Below are 23,501 nucleotides of genomic sequence, written 5' to 3' on the forward strand. Positions count from 1 at the left end.
TTGGAACACTTACTTAGAAGTTTTCACACCCATACACACCAAATTGTTGTGACTAGCGTAAATGATTATCGCAATGCGGAATTCCTTTTTAAAGGAGAAGGAAAGGCAAAGTCACTTAGGGGTGCCAAAATGTTAGGCATTTTGCATTGTGTGTCTGTGTGTGCCACACTAAGCATGGACAACAGAAAGAGGAGAAGAGAACTGTGGGAAAATATCAACAATCTCAAGGTAACAAGTCCATCTCCAGAGATCTATATTTGCCTTTGTCCACAGTGCACAACATTATCAAGAAGTTTGCAACCCATGGCATTGTAATGGATGGAAGAGAAAAATTGATGAAAGGTTGCAACGCAGGATAGTCCGGATGGTGGATAAGCAGCCCCAAACAAGTTCCAAAGAATTTCAAGCTGTACTGCAGGCTCAGGGAGCATCAGTGTCAGCGCAAACTATCCCTCTGCATTTAAATGAAATGAAACGCTAAGGCAGGAGAGCCAGGAGGACCCCACTGCTGACACAGAGACATAAAAAAGCAAGACTACAGTTTGCCAAAATGTACTTGAGTAAGCCGCAATCCTTCTGGGAAAACGTCTTGTGGACAGATGAGACCAAGATAGAGCTTTTTGGTAAAGCACATCATTCTACTGTTTACTGAAAACGGAATGAGGCCTACAAAGAAAAGAACACAGTACCTACAGTGAAATATGGTGGAGGTTCAATGATGTTTTGGGGGTGTTTTGCTGCCTCTGGCACTGGGTGCCTTGAATGTGTGCAAGGCATCATGAAATCTAAGGATTACCAAAGGATTTTGGGTCGCACTGTACAGCCCAGTGTCAGAAAGCTGGGTTTGGGTCCGAGATCTTGGGACAATGACCCCAAACATACGTCAAAAAGCACCCAGAAATGGATGGCAACAAAGCACTGGAGAGTTCTGAAGTGGCCAGCAATGAGTCCAGATATAAATCCCATTGAACATTTGTGGAGAGATCTTAAAATTGCAGTTGGGAAAAGGCGCTCTTCCAATAAGAGAGACCTGGAGCAGTTTGCAAAGAGTGGCCCAAAATTCCCGGTGAGAGGTGTAAGAAGCTTATTGATGGTTATGGGAAGCAACTGATTTCAGTTATTTTTTCCAAAGGGTGTGCAACCAAATATTAAGTTAAGGGTGCCAATAATTTAGTCCAGCCCATTTTTGCAGTTTTGTGTGACATTATGTCCAATTTGCTTTTTTTCCTCTCTTTTTTTTGTTCTGTTCCAATACACACAAAGGGAATAAACATGTGTATAGCAAAACACATGTTACTGCAATACTTTTCTGTGAGAAATACTTGATTTTCTGGAAAAATTTCTGGGGTGCCAACAATTTGGGCCATGGCTGTATATCCTGACATGAAAAGAACAAGCTTGTAGAACCAATGTCAAATGTTTTATGTTACAAATGCATAAATAAACACCTTTGAAAAAAGTTCCAGTATTTGCCACATCCCAACTGGCAGCAATTAAAATTCATATGCATATTAGCACTTTTTCATTTGGTCTCTATATGCCACATACAGGGTCAGAATGACCTATGGGACACCAGGAAAAATCCCAGTGGGCCCCACCACCCCAGTGTGCAGTTGGCCAGATTACCATTGGCCAGTATATGTGGTAGTGCGGAGATGGGCCCTGGGTGCCCCAGTCTGGCACTGTACACATACTTCGGGTTGAACTATTTAGAAGACCCCAGCCATTTATACTTAAAAATGATTTCTCCTGGGGAGATAACGTGGGAGATAAAATTGACATTTGCGTCCATATTCAAAATGTTATCCAAACTGTTACATTTTGGTAAACTGGCATAGAACTAATATTTTCTTCAAAAATAATTGTTTATATATCTAGGAGGATATTACGTGATACCCCTCAAGGTCTATTAAGCGTGTGCTTACCCTACGAACGTGAACAGAAAATGTACTTTCATTATCAGTCGCAAAAAGAGGAATTCAGTTACACTAATAAAGTAGTGGCAAATAGGAAAGATACTATTAAACGAATTCTAATTGTCTTCTGGCTGTTCTACGGAAATTCCTTTTTTGGTCCCCTCAACGCGCATACGCAGCTCTGAGGAGCGGTCTCCCCATCTCTCCCTCCCCCTCTACGGGAGCGCATGCGCCTTAAGCACCAGTCCCGCCCATGTGTCCCGCTTCCTGTCAGTCTGGCAGCGCAAGCGCAAATTGGAGTCGGTGTTATGGCGGCCGCTGTGTTGGCCGAGGGCTCGGTAGTGTCTGGTTATTCTGGGATTAATCACAACAGCCATGGAGCAGCGTCGGGGGCCGGAGTGGGCGCAGGGCCGGCTGCATGGAACCGTTCTTTGGAGAGGGCATTGGAGGAAGCGTCGGTGACCGGGGTCCTTAACCTGAGTGGCAGGAAACTGAGAGAGTTTCCGCGGAGTGCAGTCCAGCACGACCTCAGCGACACCACCCAAGCCGGTGAGGGATAAAGTATACATTTCTTTGCCTTATTGATAGTCTGGATGTCCGGCCATTGCCACTTCAGTTTTTGTTGGACTACACCTCCCAGAATCCCCTGACAACCAAAGTCTAGCCCAAAAACAGCCGGAGAGCCTCTACATCATGTAACCTGGAGAATTGCATAAAATAACGCAATACGTTTACTGTAGAAACAAACTCGAGTAGGGGATGTGTTACTGTGTGACAGGCAGCGCGGGCTGGGGGGGGGGGAGGCGATTCCAGCCATTGAGTTACATTTGTGTGTGACGGTGGGGTTGCTTGTGCCACAGGCAATGGGACCTGGTTAGAGGAGCTACAAGAGAGAGAGGGGTGAACTTGGCAGAGAGGAATATGGCAGGTAGGGAGTGCCTGGGCCCGTCTGTCTCTGTGACAGGTGTCTGGCTCTGGGGACTGGCTTGGGAATACATAACCCCACGGATAAAGGTTTGTGGTTTTATCAGTTATAATGATATAGCTCAGGAGTTATGTCGTACATAGAAAGCCATATACTGTGTAATGTTACCAGTGGGATGTGCAAAATACCTCATGAGCATGTTCTAACAAGCATGTTTCAGTAGAGAATGCAGGTCTATGTGACTCCATACATAACCATAAAGGTTTAGACGCAACGTTTTAGTAAAAAGAATGTTGAACTGTGCTATTCTGCTCAGTGTTGGCTGTCTTAATGGCAGGGGTACACGAGGAGATTAGTCGCCCTGCCACAAATCTCCCCGCAATGCCATCCCTCCTGCTAGAAAGTAAATTGCAGGTGTCGCTGCAGTGTCTCACAGTCGTAGCGACGCATATGCCATCCCACCGGCGATTTACATTCTAGTCGGAGGCATGGCATTGTGGGGCGACTAATCTCCCCGTGTACCTCTGCCCTATGGTCCCCTAAGTGGCTGGTAGTACCTATAGCTGAAATAATGCACAGAGTTTTTTCCCATGTTATTAATAGAGCTGTGACACATTTCCACAGCATTTTACAGAGATTATACTTCATTCACACCAGTCCCTGCCCCAGAGGACCTTACAATCTTAGTTCCTTGTCACATTAAAGGTGGCCATACACGCACCGATATTATCGTACGAAACCTCGTTTCGTACGATAATCGGTGCGTGTATGGCATGTCAGCGAGCCGACCGATATCGCAGGAAGCTGCTGAAATCGGTCGGCTCGCCGATCGGCCAAGTTAGAAAATTTTGATCGGGCGCCATAGAAGGCGCCTGACCAAAATTCTCCCTTCAGAGCTGAATCGGCAGAAGGAGGTAGAAATCCTATTGTTTCTACCTCCTTACCTGCCGATTCAGCCCTGAATGGTGTGTGGCGGATCTGACGATGTTTCGTGCGACCGACGGTCGTACGAAACATCGTGAGATCGCCACGTGTATGGCCAGCTTTACACATACTGTGGTCAGTTAAGACAGAAGGCAATAACCTGCCTGTATGTATGTTTTTGGTGTATGAGAGGAAAGCCATGCAGATATACAAAGGAGCTTATATATATAAGTAATTAATATAATATAATAATATATAATAAGTAATTATATATTGAAGTAATTAATATAAATCATAATAACCAGGGTGAGTAGATTCAGTACTGTGCTTTAGGACCTCTCCAATGCTTCCATCCAATGAAGCCTTATATACTACAAATGTCACACCTGAAAAAGAGTTTTAGTGTTAAAATAAAACACATTAACTTTTGCAGTATATACTGCATTTGACCGTTCGTTCCAGACTAATTCTGGCTGGTATACAAATATAAATTTCTTTTGATGTTTTTGGCTCTTTTCGGATTTGTTCAAAATGTAACTCATTGTAAATCTACATATTTTTCCCTTTTAATAATGTCGCAACTGAACTAAAGTCTGTGGACTAAACAGTCTTAAGTTTTACCTTTTCATCTCCCAATGATAGAAAAATATAAATATATAGACACAGCGATTTATGCAGAAGATTCTATCTATGTGTTTTATTGTACAGTGGCAGGGTATTCTGATGAAGGGTCCTATGTCGGAAATATTTTTGTTTGCTTGTTTAATAAAAAATTACAGGAAAATTCACAAGTTGCAATTCTTTAGGAATTGAGTGGACTGTTACAAATGTTTTGGGTTGCAGTGCACCTGCAGCACCAGTACTAGTACCATTCTTCTCACTGATTATGTAAAGGAACAGTAACATCAAAAAATTAAATTGTTTTAAAGTAATTAAAATATAATGTGCTGTTGCTTTGCAAAAAAAAAAAAATGGTGTTTTTGCTACAGAAAAGCTACTATATAAATAAGCTGCTGTGTAGCTATGGGGGCAGCCATTCAAGCTGGAAAAAAGGAGAAAAGGCACAGGTTACATAGCAGATAACTAGTAGATAAGCCCCATATAATGGGGGTTTGTCTGTTATCGGCTAAGTAACCTGTGCCTTTTCTCCTTTGAATGGCTGCCCCCATGGCTACACAGCAGCTTACTTATATAAACTATAGTAGTCTTTCTGAGGCAAACACACCAGTTGTAGCAATGCAGGGCAACAGTACATTATATTGTAATTACTTTTATACACTTTCATTTTTTGGTGTTACTGTTCCTTTAAAGAAGAATTCAGTAATCCTTAGGTTTTGGTACAGAGAATAGAAACATTTTTATGGTTATGACACAATAATGATATTGCAAGATAAACACAGGTTTGTCTTCTTAATACAGCGAAGGCAAGAGATGATTACAATATGCTTGCAACAGATAGCTACAGTAGACTGGGGTGGTGTGTCTGGACAGTCTGTGGCAACATTGTAGTCGGTTGACCTCATTAGGAGTTGGATAGAGAAAGTGAAGGATTAGGCTGTACCTTTGGGTGCCTGAGATTGACTGGCAAACAGAATGCTGTAAAATATTTCAGTCATTGGCCATTTTAAAGGAGTAGTAATGCTTTTCAGAAATCTTTTAAAATCATGTATATATATATTTATTTATTTTGTACTATTTAGAAGATATAGCCATTAGGTTCCCCAATTGCATCTACCTCAGGATCAGTGATTCTTTTGAAAATCAAATGGTTAGTGGCTTTGCTCCCTACTGTTGCAGTGGAAGCCAGCAAAAGTGCTGGTTAGCAGTGACAACATTCTTACCTTATGTGCTGGAATCTGCTGCAGAGAGCAGGAAGCATGGCCACAGACTGCTTGGATTCCAAGAGGATCACAGATGGGGTAGCTATCCCTTCTCTAATGATAGTTGTTGCTATCTGTTCTGCATGCTATTTGCTATCTTCTTTTGTTACACAAGATGGTCCTTTTATATTATCAGTTAGTATGTGTTAGTGCACAACTTCGCTGCTGTACCGCCAGTATAAATTATGCCCACTTCCAATCTCTGGTTTCTTGTGGCTGCAGTCTGAGCATCCATTTCCTACAATTAATTTTTCTTATTGTCACGGGCAACTTGATCATTGTCATTGGGAAGCATTTCCTAGTAGATTGTAATATCTAGTAATTTCCTAGTAATATTTTTATTACCACTACAGACCTATGTATTTCCTTGTGACTTAAAGGAAATGGATAAAAGACTATTTTCTATCTGCATAGGTTGGTCTAAAATAGCTACATACTCAAATTTTTTATAGCTAGTTCTATAACATGTTAAAATGCATGTAGTGTGCTAAAGGCATGAATGCTTTGATGTATGTGTACCTCACACTTTAATATCCAACCAGCAATGTGCAGTTTCAACTCTTTATTAGAAAAAAACAAACAAACTTAAAACACTGTTTTTGTGGTCTCTGTAACGCATTATTGTGGCATTTTTCAGTAAAATGCTTCAAATTAAAGGCCACTGACACCTACATTATAACTGGAAAATGTTGTTACATGTACTGTCAACATCTGTTTTTCTATAGGGTTTTTAGAATACTAAGAAGATTTTGCTAATATATCGAATTACAAGAAAGCAAGGAGCTTTTTTTTACTACTGTTCGGTAAACTTGAGGGAAACAAGGTGAAATGAATGGGGGATTGTGATTTGTTAGGAGCCCCCAAAGAGAGAAACAGCTAACCTTTTGCTTCATACTGGTGGTCCTCTTCTATAAAATAACAAACCAGCCTGGGTTACTTTGTTGACGGGCACTGTGCCACAATTTTTCTACTTCTCCCAGATGTTCCTTGTGTGGGCATGGGTTTGATGCATGAGCAGTACCCTCTCGCTTACAAGAATTAGTGTACTGCCCATGTGCCATCCCAACACCTATAAAGCATTTTGTTTATTTACCAGCAGTAGTCGTAATTGTTGCTGTGTTTAATTTACCCTTTACAAATGCACAAAATCAAATATGTAGGTCAGTGCCCCTCTAAAATAAAATGCTACATCATAGCCTGCACATTCTTTTATGTATAAGATACGAATTGCAGCTTGTGACTTGTATAGCCACCTTTAGGTTTTTCGTAGACTCCTGTATGTGACATCATCAATTTAATATAATTTCTGGCCATATACATTTAATTGACCCCACTACATGGAAACAGGTGGATGGCATTGGCCTGGGCTATTAAGTATCATTCTCCATGTTTGTTTGTTGTCACTAGGCATTGTAGGCTTCATTAGATATTTATAAACCCTGTCTTATACTGGGAGAATATTAAATAAAATTCATCTTGCACACAATTTTGGTCATTTGATTATAATTGTATTCAGATGAGTCATGAATTAACCTTAAATCCTAATTTTTATCATTTGTTTGGACCAATTCTTTCCAGTGCCTGCCAGTCCCTTTTTTCCTTTTATTGAAACCGTGCCTTCTTTTATATTTTGTCTTTCCATTTTTTGTTAATGCTGTTCTAAAATTGTCACACTTCCTTTGTATTCCTTTTTTTCGCAGCACCTTCTTAAGGGTTCACCAGTGCTTTGTGTTTGCTTAGAGAAATATACACAATGGTAGTATTACTGTAGGTTGTCTGCTGTGTACAATGAGAGTGTTTTAATCATGACTTCACCATTCTAGATAAATATGCAATTTTTTGAAACTTATCATAGCTTAAACAGCTACATACTACTTGATGTACTTATAGGAGGTGTAGTTCCAGTAAATGACTAAAACTTTTGGGAAATGATTTTTAGCACCCTTTATGAAAAACAAAAGTGTTAAAGGGATTATGACACAGCAAAATGTACCAGCAGAATCCTGTACTGAAATGAGGCTAGACATTGCCTTCATTTTATAGGTGACCCAGCCATATGACTTGCACTCTGATAAACTTCAGTCACTCTTTACTGCTGCACTGCAAGTTGGATTGATATCACCCCCCATCGCCCCCTCCCTAAAAATGTTCACATGCTCCGCCTATTGCTAGATATGAGAATAGCACTCAAGCAGAGGAAATAGGAAACATCCATGTCCAACCCGACTAAAAACTACACCATAAACCTATGACAGAATCCCTTTAACAATACACTTTAGGGAAACCTTAAACCTTATATGAGCTCTGTGACTGCAAAGCACAAATGAGTATTTGCTGGCAACTCACTATATACCTCCACATTGGGAAGCAGTTTGGCCACCACCTCTGCTCTTTGAAGTAGCTACTAATATCCTTTAGGATCACACTAATATATGCAAATTCATGAATTTTATAGAGGGGCTCAAAGGCTAGCTGCTTTATTAAGGTGTAGGATTGTGGCATAATGAAATAATTGGTACAGAGGAAAACACATGTGTATATATGTGAGTAGTGAAATATGGGCTATCTGCTGTATTATATGTGAAAACAATAGTGTACAGGCTTATGGTCATTCGCCATTATAATTTGCACTACTTGTCTACTATTACACAGGACAGAATGTTTTGTGTGCGTGTGTGTCTATGCAGCGCCCCATTTAGTTTTCAAGTACCCATCCCCTTTCTCCGCCACCCTAGGCCTGTATGTATGTGTGATATACGTATAATCTGGGCCTGTATGTGTGATATATGTGTATAAAATGTGTGTGTGTGTATATATAGCACTTGTCAATGCAAGATTTAATTGGTAATGTGTTTATTCTATGGAATTCTTTCTACATCTGTGGAAAAGTAGAATCTTTCCAAAAATCTTCCTTTACCACTGTACCAATGCTCTGAAGAATTTTTGATTTTAAGAGTCCAATTAAAAAATTAGAGTTGGCAGAAAGAAATGGGAAGTAAATGTGAGCTCTCGAACAGTCCTATTGTTATTAAAATCTTCAACATATTTTCTGATATATTTTCAAGCAAAATTATTTTTGTTTAATATTGCTATGACACAAATGATATTATAAAAAGTATATATTGTTTTTTACATATATTTACATTGTTTTTGAAAGTCCACCTGTCAACTAATTTCAGAATATACATTCTTCCTCCATACATACTTATAATAAGGCATGAAAACAGTAGCTTAACATTTCACTGGGTGTGAATGCATAGTTCACTGGTGGTAAAAGTGCTTTTTAAAACTAGTAATGCATAGTGTGTTTAGTCAGTTTGTCCTTTTTATAGTAGAACATAGTAAATATATGGGGAGTCAAAAGACTTTACTCCCTTTTTTCTGATCTGCCAGTTTAGTGGTCATTTAAGAGCCACCCTGGAGAAGGAGCTAGTGCAAAATACTATAAATGGAGCAAACTTGATATAAACATTTGACTTCAGTGACTCACCATGATTTACCATGTTGCTGTGTTTAAAGAGGCCTTTATCACACCTTTTTCCATTGAACTAAATGGTGCGACAAGTTATCATTTGCTGTGCTTTTCTGTGTGAGCCTTTTGCTTCATTGGTACATTTTTTTTGAAGGTTTATATATAGGGAATAGCTCAGGAGTATATTTTTTTTCTGCAGCACAGGGATTATGCAGATAATGACTGTTTTTTTCTGAGCATAAATGTTGACATTTTGTATTCAGTTTAGCAGTGTTCAGCATTAAATCCTTGATTCGGTTCATCCATAGATTATATTTTTCTGCTGTCATACAGAGGGATTCTACTGCAGTGGTTTCTTTTATAAATCTTTTTTTTTTCTTTTTTCTTTTTGTAATGAATCGTATGCATGTGATATGGTATATAACTACCTCTGATGTATATCTTATGTTAGAACCAATTTTTGCAGCATTGGTCTGTATAGGGAAAACTCTGTTGTATCTTTGAACCTAAAACCAGTTATGTATATTTATTATTTTATTTCTTCACTTTTGTTCTGCAGTAAGATACTGTTTCATGCTAAGGGTTGGGAGATACAGTAGAACCTTGGGATGTCAAAAGTCTATTCCTGCCAAGGGGTGTAATGCCTGTAATCTTTACATTTTGTTAAATTTTTGTAATTTTTATTCATTGCTGTAATATGCATCATGGATCTTACTTTGTTGTTGTTTAAGCGTTTTGACAGAACATTTTGTCACTTGGCATTACTGTGCATAATGCATCATTGTATGTATGTTTTGTGAATGTCTTTCCATGTGCCTTTGTTTGTCTTCAGCTTCTGTTCTCTATTTGGTCTGCTAGAATGCATTTACAGTTCATCTGTGTTGCTTGTCATTAAGCCCAGAATTATCCACACTTGTAGGTAGAGCATTTGTATTTAGAATAAGCTGATATTTTTCTTTGGGAAAGACTTTTAGAGGTTGATTGTGCTAAAATGATGCAGGATATGGCCTGACAGAAGCGAGAAGTGAATTAAAAATCAGGGCCATTTTTATATGGGCTTTATTGCCTATCTTTGATCTTCATTCTTTACATTAAGACGCTATACTATGCATTAAACATTTGCTGAAATCACTGGTAAACCACAGGTTACATTCACAGCACAGGGTTAAGGCCAGCAAAATATGGCATAAGTATGTTTTGTGCATATGGTAACCTGCACAAAACTGCTTAAAGGGGAATGTGCACCCAAATTGTAGACGACTGACAAATAGCTTTAAACATATCTTTTTGGTTTGTGGGTCCTGGCAACACAAGGAGATTCTTCCATAGACAAAGGAGAAGCAATTTTTCCATAGACAACAAAGTACCCTTGTCATTGCTTGTTCACAGTATGACCTGAAGTCTGTGACAGGTTACAAGAGTCCTAGCTGCATTATATAGAGACATATTAGGCTGCATCTTAGGCAATCACTTCTCCTCAACAAAAAAAGAATACAGCTTTTTAAACAGAACTTAAATTATTTTTAAAAATACATATTCTTTTTGGATATGTTTAATTGTACAATTTAAGTTAACAGCTTAAAGATTGATAACATAACAGATGACAAATGTCCAAATTTCCTAACTGCTCAGATTATGACAAATTTTTAAAGGGGAATTTTGAGATATAATATAGTCTTTCATGCCATTTTATAGACACTGTTATTAAAGGAGAAGGAAAGGCTAAGTCACTTGGGGGTGCCAAAATGTTAGGCACCCCCAAGTGACTTTAAGCGCTTACCTTTCTCCGAACAGGGGCACCAGCCCGGGGTAAAAGGTATGCGATTAAAAGTCATTTGGGGGTGCCTAACATTTTGGCACCCCCCAAGTGACTTTGCCTTTCCTTCTCCTTTAATGCTAGTTTTGAATCACCCCCAAATCTCATGTATGCACCAGAATGGGGGACCTAATTCTCATGCCCATGCACAGGCTACACAATTAAAAATCGGGGGGAGGAAGAATTTAAGAAGTGCAGTGACATCCAGGGCTGTGGAGTCGGAGTTGGAGTCGAGGAGTCTGAGTCGGAGGCAATTTTGGGTACCTGGAGTCGGCAAAAAATGAACCGACTCCGACTCCTACTAAATTTAAATGGAAATAAAAATAAAAAAAAAAAATAAAGCAAGTTTAAATGTCCCAATTCACAAACAGTCAAAATTAATTACTTCTCTGCTATAAGAATAAAGCCCAATGCATGCAGTGCATAAACGAACACGTTGAGTGACCATGAAGCTTTTCATTGACTGTATGCTTCACTAAATGGGGACGTAACGCAGTTAAAAGGTGTGGCAGCTCCACTGCGTCGTGTTCCTCTGTTACAGGGAACCCAATGCCCACTGGGAACCCAGCCTAACTCTCACTCTTAACTAGAAATACTTGTATACGTGAAGGGAATGGATAGACCATAGTTTAAGACTGAAGTTTTAAAACATTTGAAAAACTGCTGTAATTCAGCTGTAATGTTAGCTTAAACTTTAAACATGACTATGGGATTCTAGGGAAATCATTAGGAGTAGGAGTATAGATAAAATTGTCTATCAGTTTATTATCAGTTCAGTCGTGTTTTAAGTGCCCCTTCCCACCTGCCCCTTCCTGGATGTATAAAATACATTAGCACAGTGCTGTCCAACTTCTGCGGTGCCGAGGGCCGGAATTTCTCGCGCATACATGGTGGAGGGACGCTAATGGAAGCCAGTTTTGACCACTCCCCCTTTTAAACCACACCCACTTCAAACCACACCCATTTTATCACAATGGTGGTAGTGCAGCAAAAACCCAAAGCCTTGGTCCTCACTGCAGGGATATCAACCATCATTCATATGTGAAAGAATTATATTATGTCATATTAAGACATACCCTAAAATCCATATGACTCCTCCTCCCCTGTGGATAGCACAGCAACCCCCAGCATATAATTACACACCTTAGGGACCATTTAATGGCTATTTCCAACTGCTAACAAACTCCCAGAACAAACCCCTGCCAGGTTCACCTCCCACAGGCAGCAAAGGGTAGAAAGAGTATATGGCACACACAGGCAGCACTCGGCCTGCCCTACGCTACCTGTGTGTACCATACTCTGCCTGTCCTATGATGCCTGTGTGTGCCATACTCTGCCCTACCCTGCCTGTGTGTGCCATACTCTCCCTGCCATATGCTGCCTGTGTGCCATACTCTGCCCTACCCTGCCTGTGTGTGCTTTTGCCATACTCTCCCTGCCATATTCTGCCTGTGTGTGCCATACTCTGCCTGCCCTGCCTGTGTGTGCCATACTCTCCCTGCCATATGCTGCCTTTGTGTGCCATACTCTGCCCTACCCTGCCTGTGTATGCCATACTCTGCCTGCCATATGCTGCCTGTGTGTGCCATACTCTGCCCTACCCTGCCTGTGTGTGCCATACTCTGCCTGCCACATGCTGCCTGTGTGTGCCATACTCTGCCGTACCCTGCCTGTGTGTGCCATACTCTGCCCTACCCTGCCTGTGTGTGCCATACTCTGCCCTACCCTGCCTGTGTGTGCGCCATACTCTGCCCTACTCTGCCTGTGTGTGCCATACTCTGCCTGCCATATGCTGCCTGTGTGTGCCATACTCTACCTGCCCTGCCTGTGTGTGCCATACTCTGCCTGCCCTGCCTGTGTGTGCCATACTCTGCCTGCCATATGCTACCTGTAGGTGCCATACTCTGCCCTACCCTGCCTGTGTGTACCATACTCTCCCTGCCATATGTTGCCTGTGTGTGCCATACTCTGCCTGCCCTGCCTGTGTGTGCCATACTCTGCCTGCCATATGCTGCCTGTGTGTGCCATACTCTGCCTGCCCTATGCTGCCTGTGTGTTCAATACCCTCCCTGTCCTATGCTGCCTGTTTGTGCCATACCCTCCCTACCCCATGCTGCCTATGTGCCATACTCTGCCTACCCTATGCTGCCTACACACAGGTCTGAGGTGTGAACAATTGAACAATGTGGGTGATTACAGCCTGCGCAGGAGGTGTGAACAATGCAGGGGGTGAACAATGCATAGATTAAAAGGTGTGAACAGTACAGGGGATTAGATGTTTAAACAATACAGAGGGATTACAGCCTGAATCTGAGGTGAGAACCATGCAGTTAATCTCAGTACTGATACCATTAAAAGTGGGCCGCCAGTTGGACAGCACTGCATTAGCATATTAAAAACAGTGGAGTCGGAGTCGGGAGTATCAGAAACTGAGGAGTCGGAGTCGGAGAATTTATCTACCGACTCCACAGCCCTGGTGACATCTAGGAAGTGCTGAATAGAAAGTGAACGTAATTGCCTGCTCCACCTCTATGCCTTAAGGCGGAACAAGAAAAATGTGATTGACAGATTTTTTCTTTAAATACCATTATAACTGGTATGGATGTTTTAATAAAATAATGAGTTTCATGCTTAATTTGCAAAGGACTTTTTATTATACAGCATTTTATGTGTGTGTGACAAGGTGCTCTTTAAGAATAATTTCTAACCAGTGTGAGTATATGTTTCCATTGGAACTATGTATTTATTATTGCTCGTTTTTCTCAGTGTTTTTTCTTTATTAATTACAATTTGGGCCTTAAACTATACCTGAAGTATAATTGTTGGAGACCCATCTTCTAAGGTTTTACAGCAACAAGCATGTTGCACAAACAGTTCATGTATTGATACAATACATGTCATGCCTCAACAGCTATGTGGCAAATAAAAAAAAGTTCTTCTAAATCCCTGTTAATTTCTGGTGCTTATTATGTTCGTATAGTTGCTTTCCATCCATTCCGTTGTTGCCATTCTAATAGAAAGGTTAGCAGTTATTGTTACAGCAAGTCTACTGTAAATTAAACATTTTTTCTGATTCTGACATCTTTCAGACTATTCATCAATGAGAATTCTAAACAATCTCATATTCACTGTTTTAGAGGATGGGCTGTGAAACCCAGACTGGTTTTTCACATGCTACAAATTACTGAGTAGTTTAAAAATAACATGTTGTGTAACTGAACACCAATGATCTGTCCCATAGTTGTACATACTTTAAAACAGATTGTAGGATATTTAAAGGCGAAGCACAGTCCCTTGTGAATATACATAGTTATGGAAAGCAACATATTACACTCAAGTCTCATACCGTTATTAGAGATTGTTTCTAGCATTCATAAATTGATTTGATATCTCACAAATTATACCACTTTTTAACCTGTTTTGCCAGTGGGAGAAATCTTTTTTTATAAGCTATCTGGCAAAAGGTTAACACTGACTCTAACTTGTGCTGCTGATAAACTCTAATTATCAATTTTCAGTTTATCAATTTTCAAGTTTGTTTTTCTAAATTGAATAAAATCACATATTGAATGCTCGCTTATTTATGAATAAGGAAAACTTGTTTGAATAAAAAAAACTTGTGTTTGAAAATATGGTTTAACTTTGCTTAGGACAACTCCCATAATAGAAATGTGCAATCTTTTACATAGCAAATTTTTTCATTTGAGTTTTTGAGGTTTTTTTGCACTTAATAAATACCAGATATTTAAGTTTTTGAAACATAATTTCAATTCTTGTTTTTTAGTGCAAAAAACTTAAATCGTAAAAAAAATTAAATTCAAATATTGATAAATCACCTCCTAAGCCTTGGCTCAACAAAACCTGGGTGGCAAGTTTTCTTTGTAGTTACCCGTGTCACTATATGGGATCTGTACTAGCTAATAAATTACATTTTGGTGCTTTGTGTATGATTTTTGTATTCAAAACATGACAGGCCAAAATGCAAACAATCTTCCTCCATTGGCCTCTTTAGGAATGGCCAAAAAAACCTAAGCTTTACAATCAGTTCTCAACTGAAAATGCAACAGCTCATTTCATTTTCAGTGCATGTTCTGGCAAGTGCTATGATTATTAGGAAAGCTAGATTGGGGCAGAAACAAAATATAAGAGTGACCAACTCTCTTCCAGTCCACAACTAAAAATCAATCTAAACAGAGACTTTTTAAAAAGCATTGTGGGATTTTTCTGCATGTTTTTGTTATTTCTTTATCAAAACGGGGGAACTAAAGCTACTCCATGTTTGGTCCTTTTCAAAGTAAACCGTCACAACAAGGGTGAAAGGGTGGCGGGCATGTACAATGGAATCTAAATATTTACCCTAGGGGAACACAAAAAAGCTTTAAGCTGAGAGCCAGAATAAAACCAGCATATCTTCTGCATTTAAAAGTGCAGCTTGTATTTCCAGACTGGTGAATGCACCCCAATTTATATAACCTTTAAAAAAAAAAAAAAAAAAAAAACAAAAACCTGTAAATCTGAAGAATCCCTGCAGTGGGAAAGCGATAATTAAACAGGCTAATTTAGACTTTGAATGTTGAAAAGTAATTTCAATGTTTTGAATTTTGAATAATATATTCTTGTTTATAGGCTTAATTATAGTAGACAGGAATCCGTTCCTATTCTTAAGCTGGTATATCTATCTAGTGATTCAACCAGGTCTTCTTCTTTACTGCAATCATAAATATTTACCCTTTGACCTGAGAGTAACACTACAGCTTTGCAGCCAGAGGCAACAGGCAACAAAAATAGAGCTGTCATTTTGTTAGCTTTCAGTATGATTTCTATTACCTCCAGAATTTTCCAGTGACTGGTTGAGACTTACATTTCTGTAAAACTCCAGTTTGGGCCTTTGTGTTTTCTTTTAGTTTTCATATTAGTTTTTCTTCTTAAAAATCATAGATTAAAATATTTATACAAAGAAACTGGTGGCAAAGTGAGTGATTATTACATGAAAATAAAAGACAAGGGCACTGCCTGCTTTCAAAATATAGGGTTAAAAAATCCAGTTGGGCAGAGGGGAGCCTCAGTAACCTCATACTGTTTTCAGATCTTATGTTAGATAAAACATGTTATACATGTAAGTCTGAAAAATGGCCGCCTGCAGCAGTGTGGGCTGCACTCAGGTTGGAGCGAAACAGTATTATTAGCACGCCCACCTGCATTGGGGGTGGTAACAATTTTGTAATGATAGGTGCCCTTAATGAGTTTGCATATAACAGAAAAGAGACAGGTGCACTTTAAAGAACAAGCAATTGGAGTTGGAGTCTATATGTGCCATGTGAAAGTGGGAAGGGTGATATTTTTTTCTTATGGCTTCTTTATGCTGTCTTAGTTGTTGTTTAATACATAAGACAGTATAAATCTGTTATTTATCACATAACATTCCCAAACCTAATTTTAGGGTTTGATGAGCACTCAATGTCTGTTTTTTTTTTTTCCTTCCTTGGAAAAGCCATGAGACGTTTTTGTACATTGCGTTGTGTGTGTGTATATGGGTTTTGCAGGGCATTTACATTAAATCCACTCCAGTGTTACTTTGCTGTTGTCTTTGGATATTTCTGCAGGACACATATCATATATTCAGTGTTTTGAACTGTGTATTAGATCATCCATTTCTTCTGTTTTGACTAGATGTTCAGACTCTGCTTATGGAAAGCAACCTAGCAGCATCATGCTACAACCACTGTACTTCACTGTAGGATGTGGTTTTTTTTTTTTTTTTTTTGAGGTGAAATATTTGCCCAAGGTATTACTGTTGACTTTAGCCAGAGGGCTCTATCTTGGTCAAAACTGAGTACAAAGCTTTTCCCACACTCATCTTAAATGGTCCTCTCTCCTTTTCAGACACTCTTTTACATGCTTTTTTATATATTTTTTTTTTCAAGTGACTTCTTTTCTGGCTTTCATATACATAGGCTAGCTTTATTCTGATCTTTGAAATGACTGGTCCAGCTTTTCTCGGCTACTGAACTATATGGCTTCTTCAAAGTGATTGCTTTGTGGCTCTCTGTGGCTGCTATTACTAGTTGTCTTCCTGTTTGCAATGAGACTTTTGACGAATAACCTTCCTGGGTGGTTTGATGGAACGTTTACTTCCTGGTAATTGAACCAACAGCAACCACTGGGACATCCAAACAATTGGATATTGTTTTCCTTTTCCTTATTTATGAATTTGTGTTCTTTACAATGCTCACCCAGTCTTCATTTTCACAGCCCTTCTTAAGAGTCACACCTGAATAATGATCACTTAGAAGCCATGACAATCCTCCAATGTGTGCATATAAACACCTCGCTCATTGTGTGCATGTATGTGCCCCAACAAAGCCGCCTGCAACAGGTGCTCACTCCTAGAGGCCAAAGCACTCGTAAGTTTTTATTTCCCCTATGCAGAGTGTAGGCTCTGGTAGCCCACACATTTTTAAGGTAATTAAGTTAGAGCTTCTCAATACAGAGCTTAAATATATGCAAACAGAATATTTCCATTGTTATTTTTCCTGAAATTTTTTTTACAAATTAAAAAAGAAAAAAACCCCATGAAATAGGAATGTCAAGAAGCACTGCAATGCAGGATTTCTAGTTCAGTAAAATTAAAAAATGTTATGTTTATGCATCTATTAAAGTTTAATACACTGGGCTTAATTTTAAGGAGGGGGGCTCCTTCCTTGCTAGTTCAACTTACTAGGGTGAGTTTCCTCTATTTATTGATGTCCGTATAGCTTTAATGTTCATATAGTTTGTTGGTCTGTGACAATGGAATTTTGCCTCAGAGCTGTTCTCTGTATTCCAGCTTCATAAAGCTTGCTTTCAGTGTCCCACAAGTTGCGTTCCAACAGAGACTTATTTATTGTAGAGGGGGAGTATAGCCATGAAAAGTTCTATGTTCTTTTACTAATTCCTTCAGGCCATCCTCCATACAGTGACATCATCTGAAAAAGACTGCATTGTGCCTAATAAACAAGGCCAGTACTTCCTCATTTTAAGAAAGAATAAACCAGTCTTTTTACAGAAGTCCTGGAAAGTTTTGGTGCTTTGCCAAGTCATCTGTGCACATTTACCATAATACCCCCAACTTCAACATGAGTAAAGAGAAAATACTATTCTTGTTTTACAATGTAATGCTCTTTCTATAAAGTAGCAAATTTAAAATTCATTAATTTGTATCCTATAATAGTCTTTGAATTTTGTAATGTTTATAATCTGAATAGTGTTTTTATATTTGTAACAGAGAAGCACCAATAAGGGGATAAGCACTATTTGTGAATCTTGTAATGCAGTTAAACATTTCTGTGTCTTTAATTGTGTGTATTATTCACCCTCACATAGATTTAAATGCACCAGTAATGCAAAAATTGTTTTACAAGCATATAAATATCATCTGTTCCTTTCTCTGTTAAAGTTGTGTTTTTGCTTCAGAAACATTAATACTGCTTTCTATGAAGGGACAGAAATTCAAGTAGAATAGGGTCATAGTGCACCTACATAGCAGATACCATGTACAACAGGAAAGTATTCCTTTAAGTATAAGTAGGAATGTTTGCATTTGTGGCACGAGTTTTGTCTCCTTTGTCTGACTTTATCATGAAAAATTATGGTGGCTTGAAAAATTGAGCTATGCTACAGATGTACAGAGCTTATGCATAAATAGGACACGGTTTGTACAGCATTATGCAGCAAACTGAATATTATTGACTTTTCTTGTCTTGCACAAATTTTGGTTAAAATTTGTTTCATTTTACTGAAGGAAAATGTTGTTTTAATACTTAATTGCTGGTAATCTTTAAACTTTCTAGAACAATATAGTAACAGGCAAAACACCGTTTTAGCTATATATTAGCATGGTGTCACATTTTTTATGCTGATCTTTGAACCAATGAGGAGTGTAAGTATGTATGTTTTCATATATTTGCAAAGGAAGATACATCCTTTGTATAAATAGCCAGTCTGCTCTAGTCGTGCCTGCTAATTCTTTGAGAAAAATGTCTTGAAGGTGTTGTGTCGTGGGTAGAGCTTACATTGATCATTGGATCAGTGAGAAAAAAAAATCATAAAAAATAAGGTGAGACTTGTAAGATGCTTTTTTTTTTTTTTTTTTTTTTCATAACCTCCCTGATAAAACACGCATCATCTTCTGTTCCCATGAAAGTGCAGCTAATGCTTTTGAGAATCCTTTAGTCTATAACATGTCTCTCTGCCTTGTGGCTGCTATGTTGCCACACACTTTAAAGCATAGCCCTATGCTTTAAAAATGTCGTCATTTTTTTGTCGGAAAGGCTTAATTTATTTTGTGTGTGTGTATTTTAATTCTGAATGTAAAGCTTGGGGAAATTACAGAAATGCATGGTGAACAAATTAACCTATTTATGAGTCATAGTATTATTGCTGATAGTTTCAGTTGTAAACAATGCAATGCAAGGGCTGGTTTGAAAGGCCAATCAGAACAATCAGTCTGATCATAATGGAATTGCCTGGCCAGCATGGTTTGTTGACTACATATGTAATGAATCCTAGGATTCCATGGCAATTTTATTTGGTTGCTTTCTTAATTATCTGCTTATGTTATTATGTTATTTAATAGAAATTGGCTGATGCATACAGAGTAGTGGCAGGTGGACTTTTGTTCAAAAATCCAAGTCAAGGTATGCGCAGGTTGAGCCTAAACCCGCAGGGCTTGTTGTTCAGCTAGTTTGTGCCGACCAGCTGCTTTCCTTGTGAGTCGCAGGCCTGACTCCCCCACACTTCACTACCTCCGCCTTCCTCCAACCCTCCCCAACACCCTTTGCCGGGTTAGTGTTGGATAAGGGCAGGCTAGGCTTAGCACAGGTTGAAAAATTTTCAACCTGTTCATCACTACAAGATTTCTTCTGTGTCATTAGCTCAAGTGATCTGTGCTGTGTGAAAATGGGAGATTTAGCCACATTTTAAGGCCAGTCTTTTATTTCCTTAAAAATTTATTTTATGGAAATCTCTCTTTATGCCCTCCATGATTGTAAAACTTTAATTATGACATAATTATCTTTCTCATAGATTTATCTCGGAATAGACTATGTGAGATTCCACCCGAGATCTGCAACTATGTCTCCTTGGAGACTCTGAGCTTCTACCAGAACTGCATACGACATGTGCCAGAAGCAACCCTAAATTTACAGGCCTTGTCCTTCCTTAATATCAGGTAACAGCTCCATGTTGTAATACATACTAAATAGTAGCTGACACCAAATAATAAGGCAAGTTATATTTGCACAGTCATATACTTTTGCTTTTTTTATGTATTTTTCATCATTTGCGTACAAAGTCTCATGAAATTTGCTGACTTACAGGCCTGGGGGGGATTTAGAATTTTGCATTTTGGGAGTTGCTCAGTATTCAGTCCCCTACAACTTTATAAATGATAAGGTAAAATATGTTTTGGGGATTGCAGTTGAGTTCTTCTACTCCCATTTCAACAAAACAGTTGTGCAAAGGGGCATTCACCAAACTGTTTAGCTAAAGGTTGCTTGGAACTAGGGTCTCTAACACCATTGTTCCCTTTCTACCAATTTTACAGTTGCTATCGCACATTCAGGCAGGTAACATGCTCTACCATCTGCCAAACTCAGGCTCATCTGTTAGATGATGGAGCACCAATAATCAACCTAAACAATGCGTTTCCAGTACTCCATATTCCAATGGCACTGATTTTTGCTGCTAGTCTTTAATAAATGCCATGTACCTTATAGTTTTTTGTCTGACATTGTTGCCTCAATTTAGAACTTTGAATTTAGTGTTTTAGAAGGGGTATTAAAATACTTTAGACCATGTTGTATATTTATCTACCCTAATGATTATTACATTATGTTGTGTAATTGCGTGATGGTCACCGCAGTTTGAGTACCAGCAGTCATTCCATTGATACATTCTGACAGGCGCTCCCTAGATTAGAATTTGTTACCATCTGCTGTATTCAGAACAGGGTATGAATGCTAGGTAATTAATGGTTTTATGCAGTACTATTATTTTTGGTGCTGCTAGCATACTATCTTTAAAGCAAAACAAAATAATTCCACAGTTACCTATGTGTGTATATTCTACTTTAAATGAGAATTATTGCATTATTCTTTTGCACTGTAATGTTTTTCCCCCCCCCAAATTTTTTTTTAAAGTCGCAATCAGCTCACTTCACTGCCTGGACACCTCTGCAGCCTTCCCTTGAAAGTTCTTATTGTCAGTAACAACAAGCTAGACTCTTTGCCAGAAGAGATTGGAGCATTAAGGAATCTCACTGAGCTGGTAGGTCTGCCAAGAATATCTGTGTCCTACTATAGGTAGGAAGGAAATGGCCTGTTTGATTTCTATAAAACTGTGACCCTAACAATGGCTCTTTGAGGCATAAAAAATGCATTTTTAATGTTTACATATTTTTTTAGATGACTTAAGGTATAAGTCTAAGGTGACCAAAATTACGGAAAAAAACGTTATCTTAAAAACATCAGGTCCCAAGCAATCTGGATATTAGATCCTGTACAGGTATGGCATCCGTTATCCAGAAATCTCCAAATTATGGAAAGACCCTCTCCGATAGACTCCATTTTAATCAAATAATTCAAATTTTTTCTCTGTAATAGTAAATCAGTACCTTGTAGTCAAGCTCAACTGAGATATAATCCTCATGTGAGACAAAACAGTTCTATTGGGTTTATTTAATGATTACATTTTTAGTAGACTAAAGATATGGAGATCTTAATTGCAGAAAGACCACTTATCCGGAAAACCCCAGGTCCCGAGCATTCTGGATAACTGGTCCTATACTTGTATCTATAGTACTTTATCATATTCAAACTTTTTGTCCATCTAACTTTATTTTGTAATTTAGGCTGTAAAGGTAATACATAAAAACTAAATTTGTCATTCTGTGAAAATGTTTCTCTGTGCTACAGTCTTTAAACAGAATCTTGATGTACTGGTGTGTTACATTCTTGTGGGTAAGATTGTTTTTCAAACTTTAAATAGGTGTGTGATACCATTTTCTAACCTTACCAGTATCCACTCTTAAAACTAACAAAAAAAATCAATGCTTATAGTGTGTCTTGTAGACAAATATTTGAGTCAATTTAATATCAGTGGAGATTATTATTTAATATCTGTATTTCCTACCTTAATTTTTTTTTTCTTGATGTTTCAGGATGTAAGCTGCAATGAAATTCAGACAATTCCTACACAAATTGGAAAGTTAGAATCCTTAAGGGACTTAAACATCAGGAGAAACCACTTGGTGCAACTACCACATGGTAAGTGGTAGAGAGCTAACCTCTTCTCTGCAGGTTCTCTTAAATTAGCTTATGAAGGTGGTAACGATCATCGGTAAGCAGAATCTGATGTTTATCTCACTTTATCTTCCCCAAGAGTAATGGACTGCATTAGGTCTACCTCCACTCCTTTTGGGGCAAAAAATGCCCGGCCATCTACTGCATATGTGCACAGGGACATCTGAAAAAAAAGAATGGGTGTGTGTGAAGCTTTTTTTCTTCTGGGTCAGTGATTTTGTTGTCAAGTCTGCTGTTTACTATGGATCTTGGGAAGCTCTTATCCTGCAATTAATCGCAAAGCCCTTAGTGGGGTCTGAAGGAGGGTATATGCCACCCACAAGTGCTAAGCCACCTATACCAGAAAGGAACACATGCTTGCACATAATAAACAATTGCCTCATGCGCATGGCTGCCTATAAGGGTCAATTTACTATGGATAGATCCCAAATGGATAGTGATCCCATAGTGCTAAAGTATGTTCCCTAATAAAAAATAGATTCCTGATATGTGTCTATGAAGATTTTCATTCATCCAGGTCATGGTATATCTAGTATAAATAAATTTAAAGCAACTGGACTTGTTAAGTAATCATTGAAGACGTTTCACTACTCATCCGAGCAGCTTCTTCAGTTCAACTGACTGGTATGGGAAGTCCTCAGCATATATACTCTTCCACTAATTCCTGATATGTGTTTTGCTTCAATACAAGGAGCTTTAACGAAGGCATGATTTTTTTCCATCTAATACTCGGCTAACAGTGTTTCACTGGTTCCCAAGTTCTTGTGGATCAACCCAGTATGGCCCATCTTCTGGGTACTTCTTAATATCTGCCTTTTTCTGACCAAGCCAAAGTAGTGGATCTTTTTATTTGTGTGTATGTATACCGTTGTGTCTTAGAAAGTGTGCCTTGGCTAGAGTTTTAAAAAGTATTTTCTATTATAGTGCAAGTTTATTCTACTTAATGGAATACATTTTTAAAGCAAAATGGACGTATTCTGTTTCAAAGCATGTCAAAGATCAAGTTTCAATATATATATATGAATTTTATCATTTCTATTTGGGTTTTATAGTACTAAAACACTTTTTTGTCTACGTTTTGAAGCAATTTATTTTTCTTCAGATTTTTCTTGCTGTGTATTAAAAAAACCATAGTTTATTTCATCTCATGCAGCATTGTAGAGATGAAATATGGGTTCATATACAGGAGTATCCGAGCCAAAAACATCAAAAATTTGAAATTATGAATA

At 38.5% G+C, this 23,501-nt stretch overlaps 1 protein-coding gene across 4 annotated transcripts in view; it reads left to right on the forward strand.

Annotated features, from left to right (window-relative positions):
- Positions 1 to 2,124: 2,124 nt before the first annotated feature.
- The window catches only part of lrch3 (leucine-rich repeats and calponin homology (CH) domain containing 3), a 57,419-nt gene continuing 36,042 nt past the window's right edge, over positions 2,125 to 23,501 (forward strand). Inside the window, exons 1-4 of one of the 4 annotated variants that reach the window (XM_031902937.1) lie at positions 2,125 to 2,465; positions 19,997 to 20,141; positions 21,112 to 21,238; positions 22,131 to 22,236. In XM_031902937.1, the coding sequence (XP_031758797.1) occupies positions 2,144 to 2,465; positions 19,997 to 20,141; positions 21,112 to 21,238; positions 22,131 to 22,236 (700 nt within the window). In that variant the 5' untranslated portion in view covers positions 2,125 to 2,143. The remainder of the gene's footprint in view (positions 2,466 to 19,996; positions 20,142 to 21,111; positions 21,239 to 22,130; positions 22,237 to 23,501) is intronic. The other 3 variants (XM_002935151.5, XM_018094399.2, XM_031902938.1) reach the window with 3 other exon arrangements.

This window comes from Xenopus tropicalis, chromosome 5 (assembly GCF_000004195.4).
Source record: "Xenopus tropicalis strain Nigerian chromosome 5, UCB_Xtro_10.0, whole genome shotgun sequence".
NCBI classification, from domain to species: Eukaryota; Metazoa; Chordata; class Amphibia; order Anura; family Pipidae; genus Xenopus; species Xenopus tropicalis.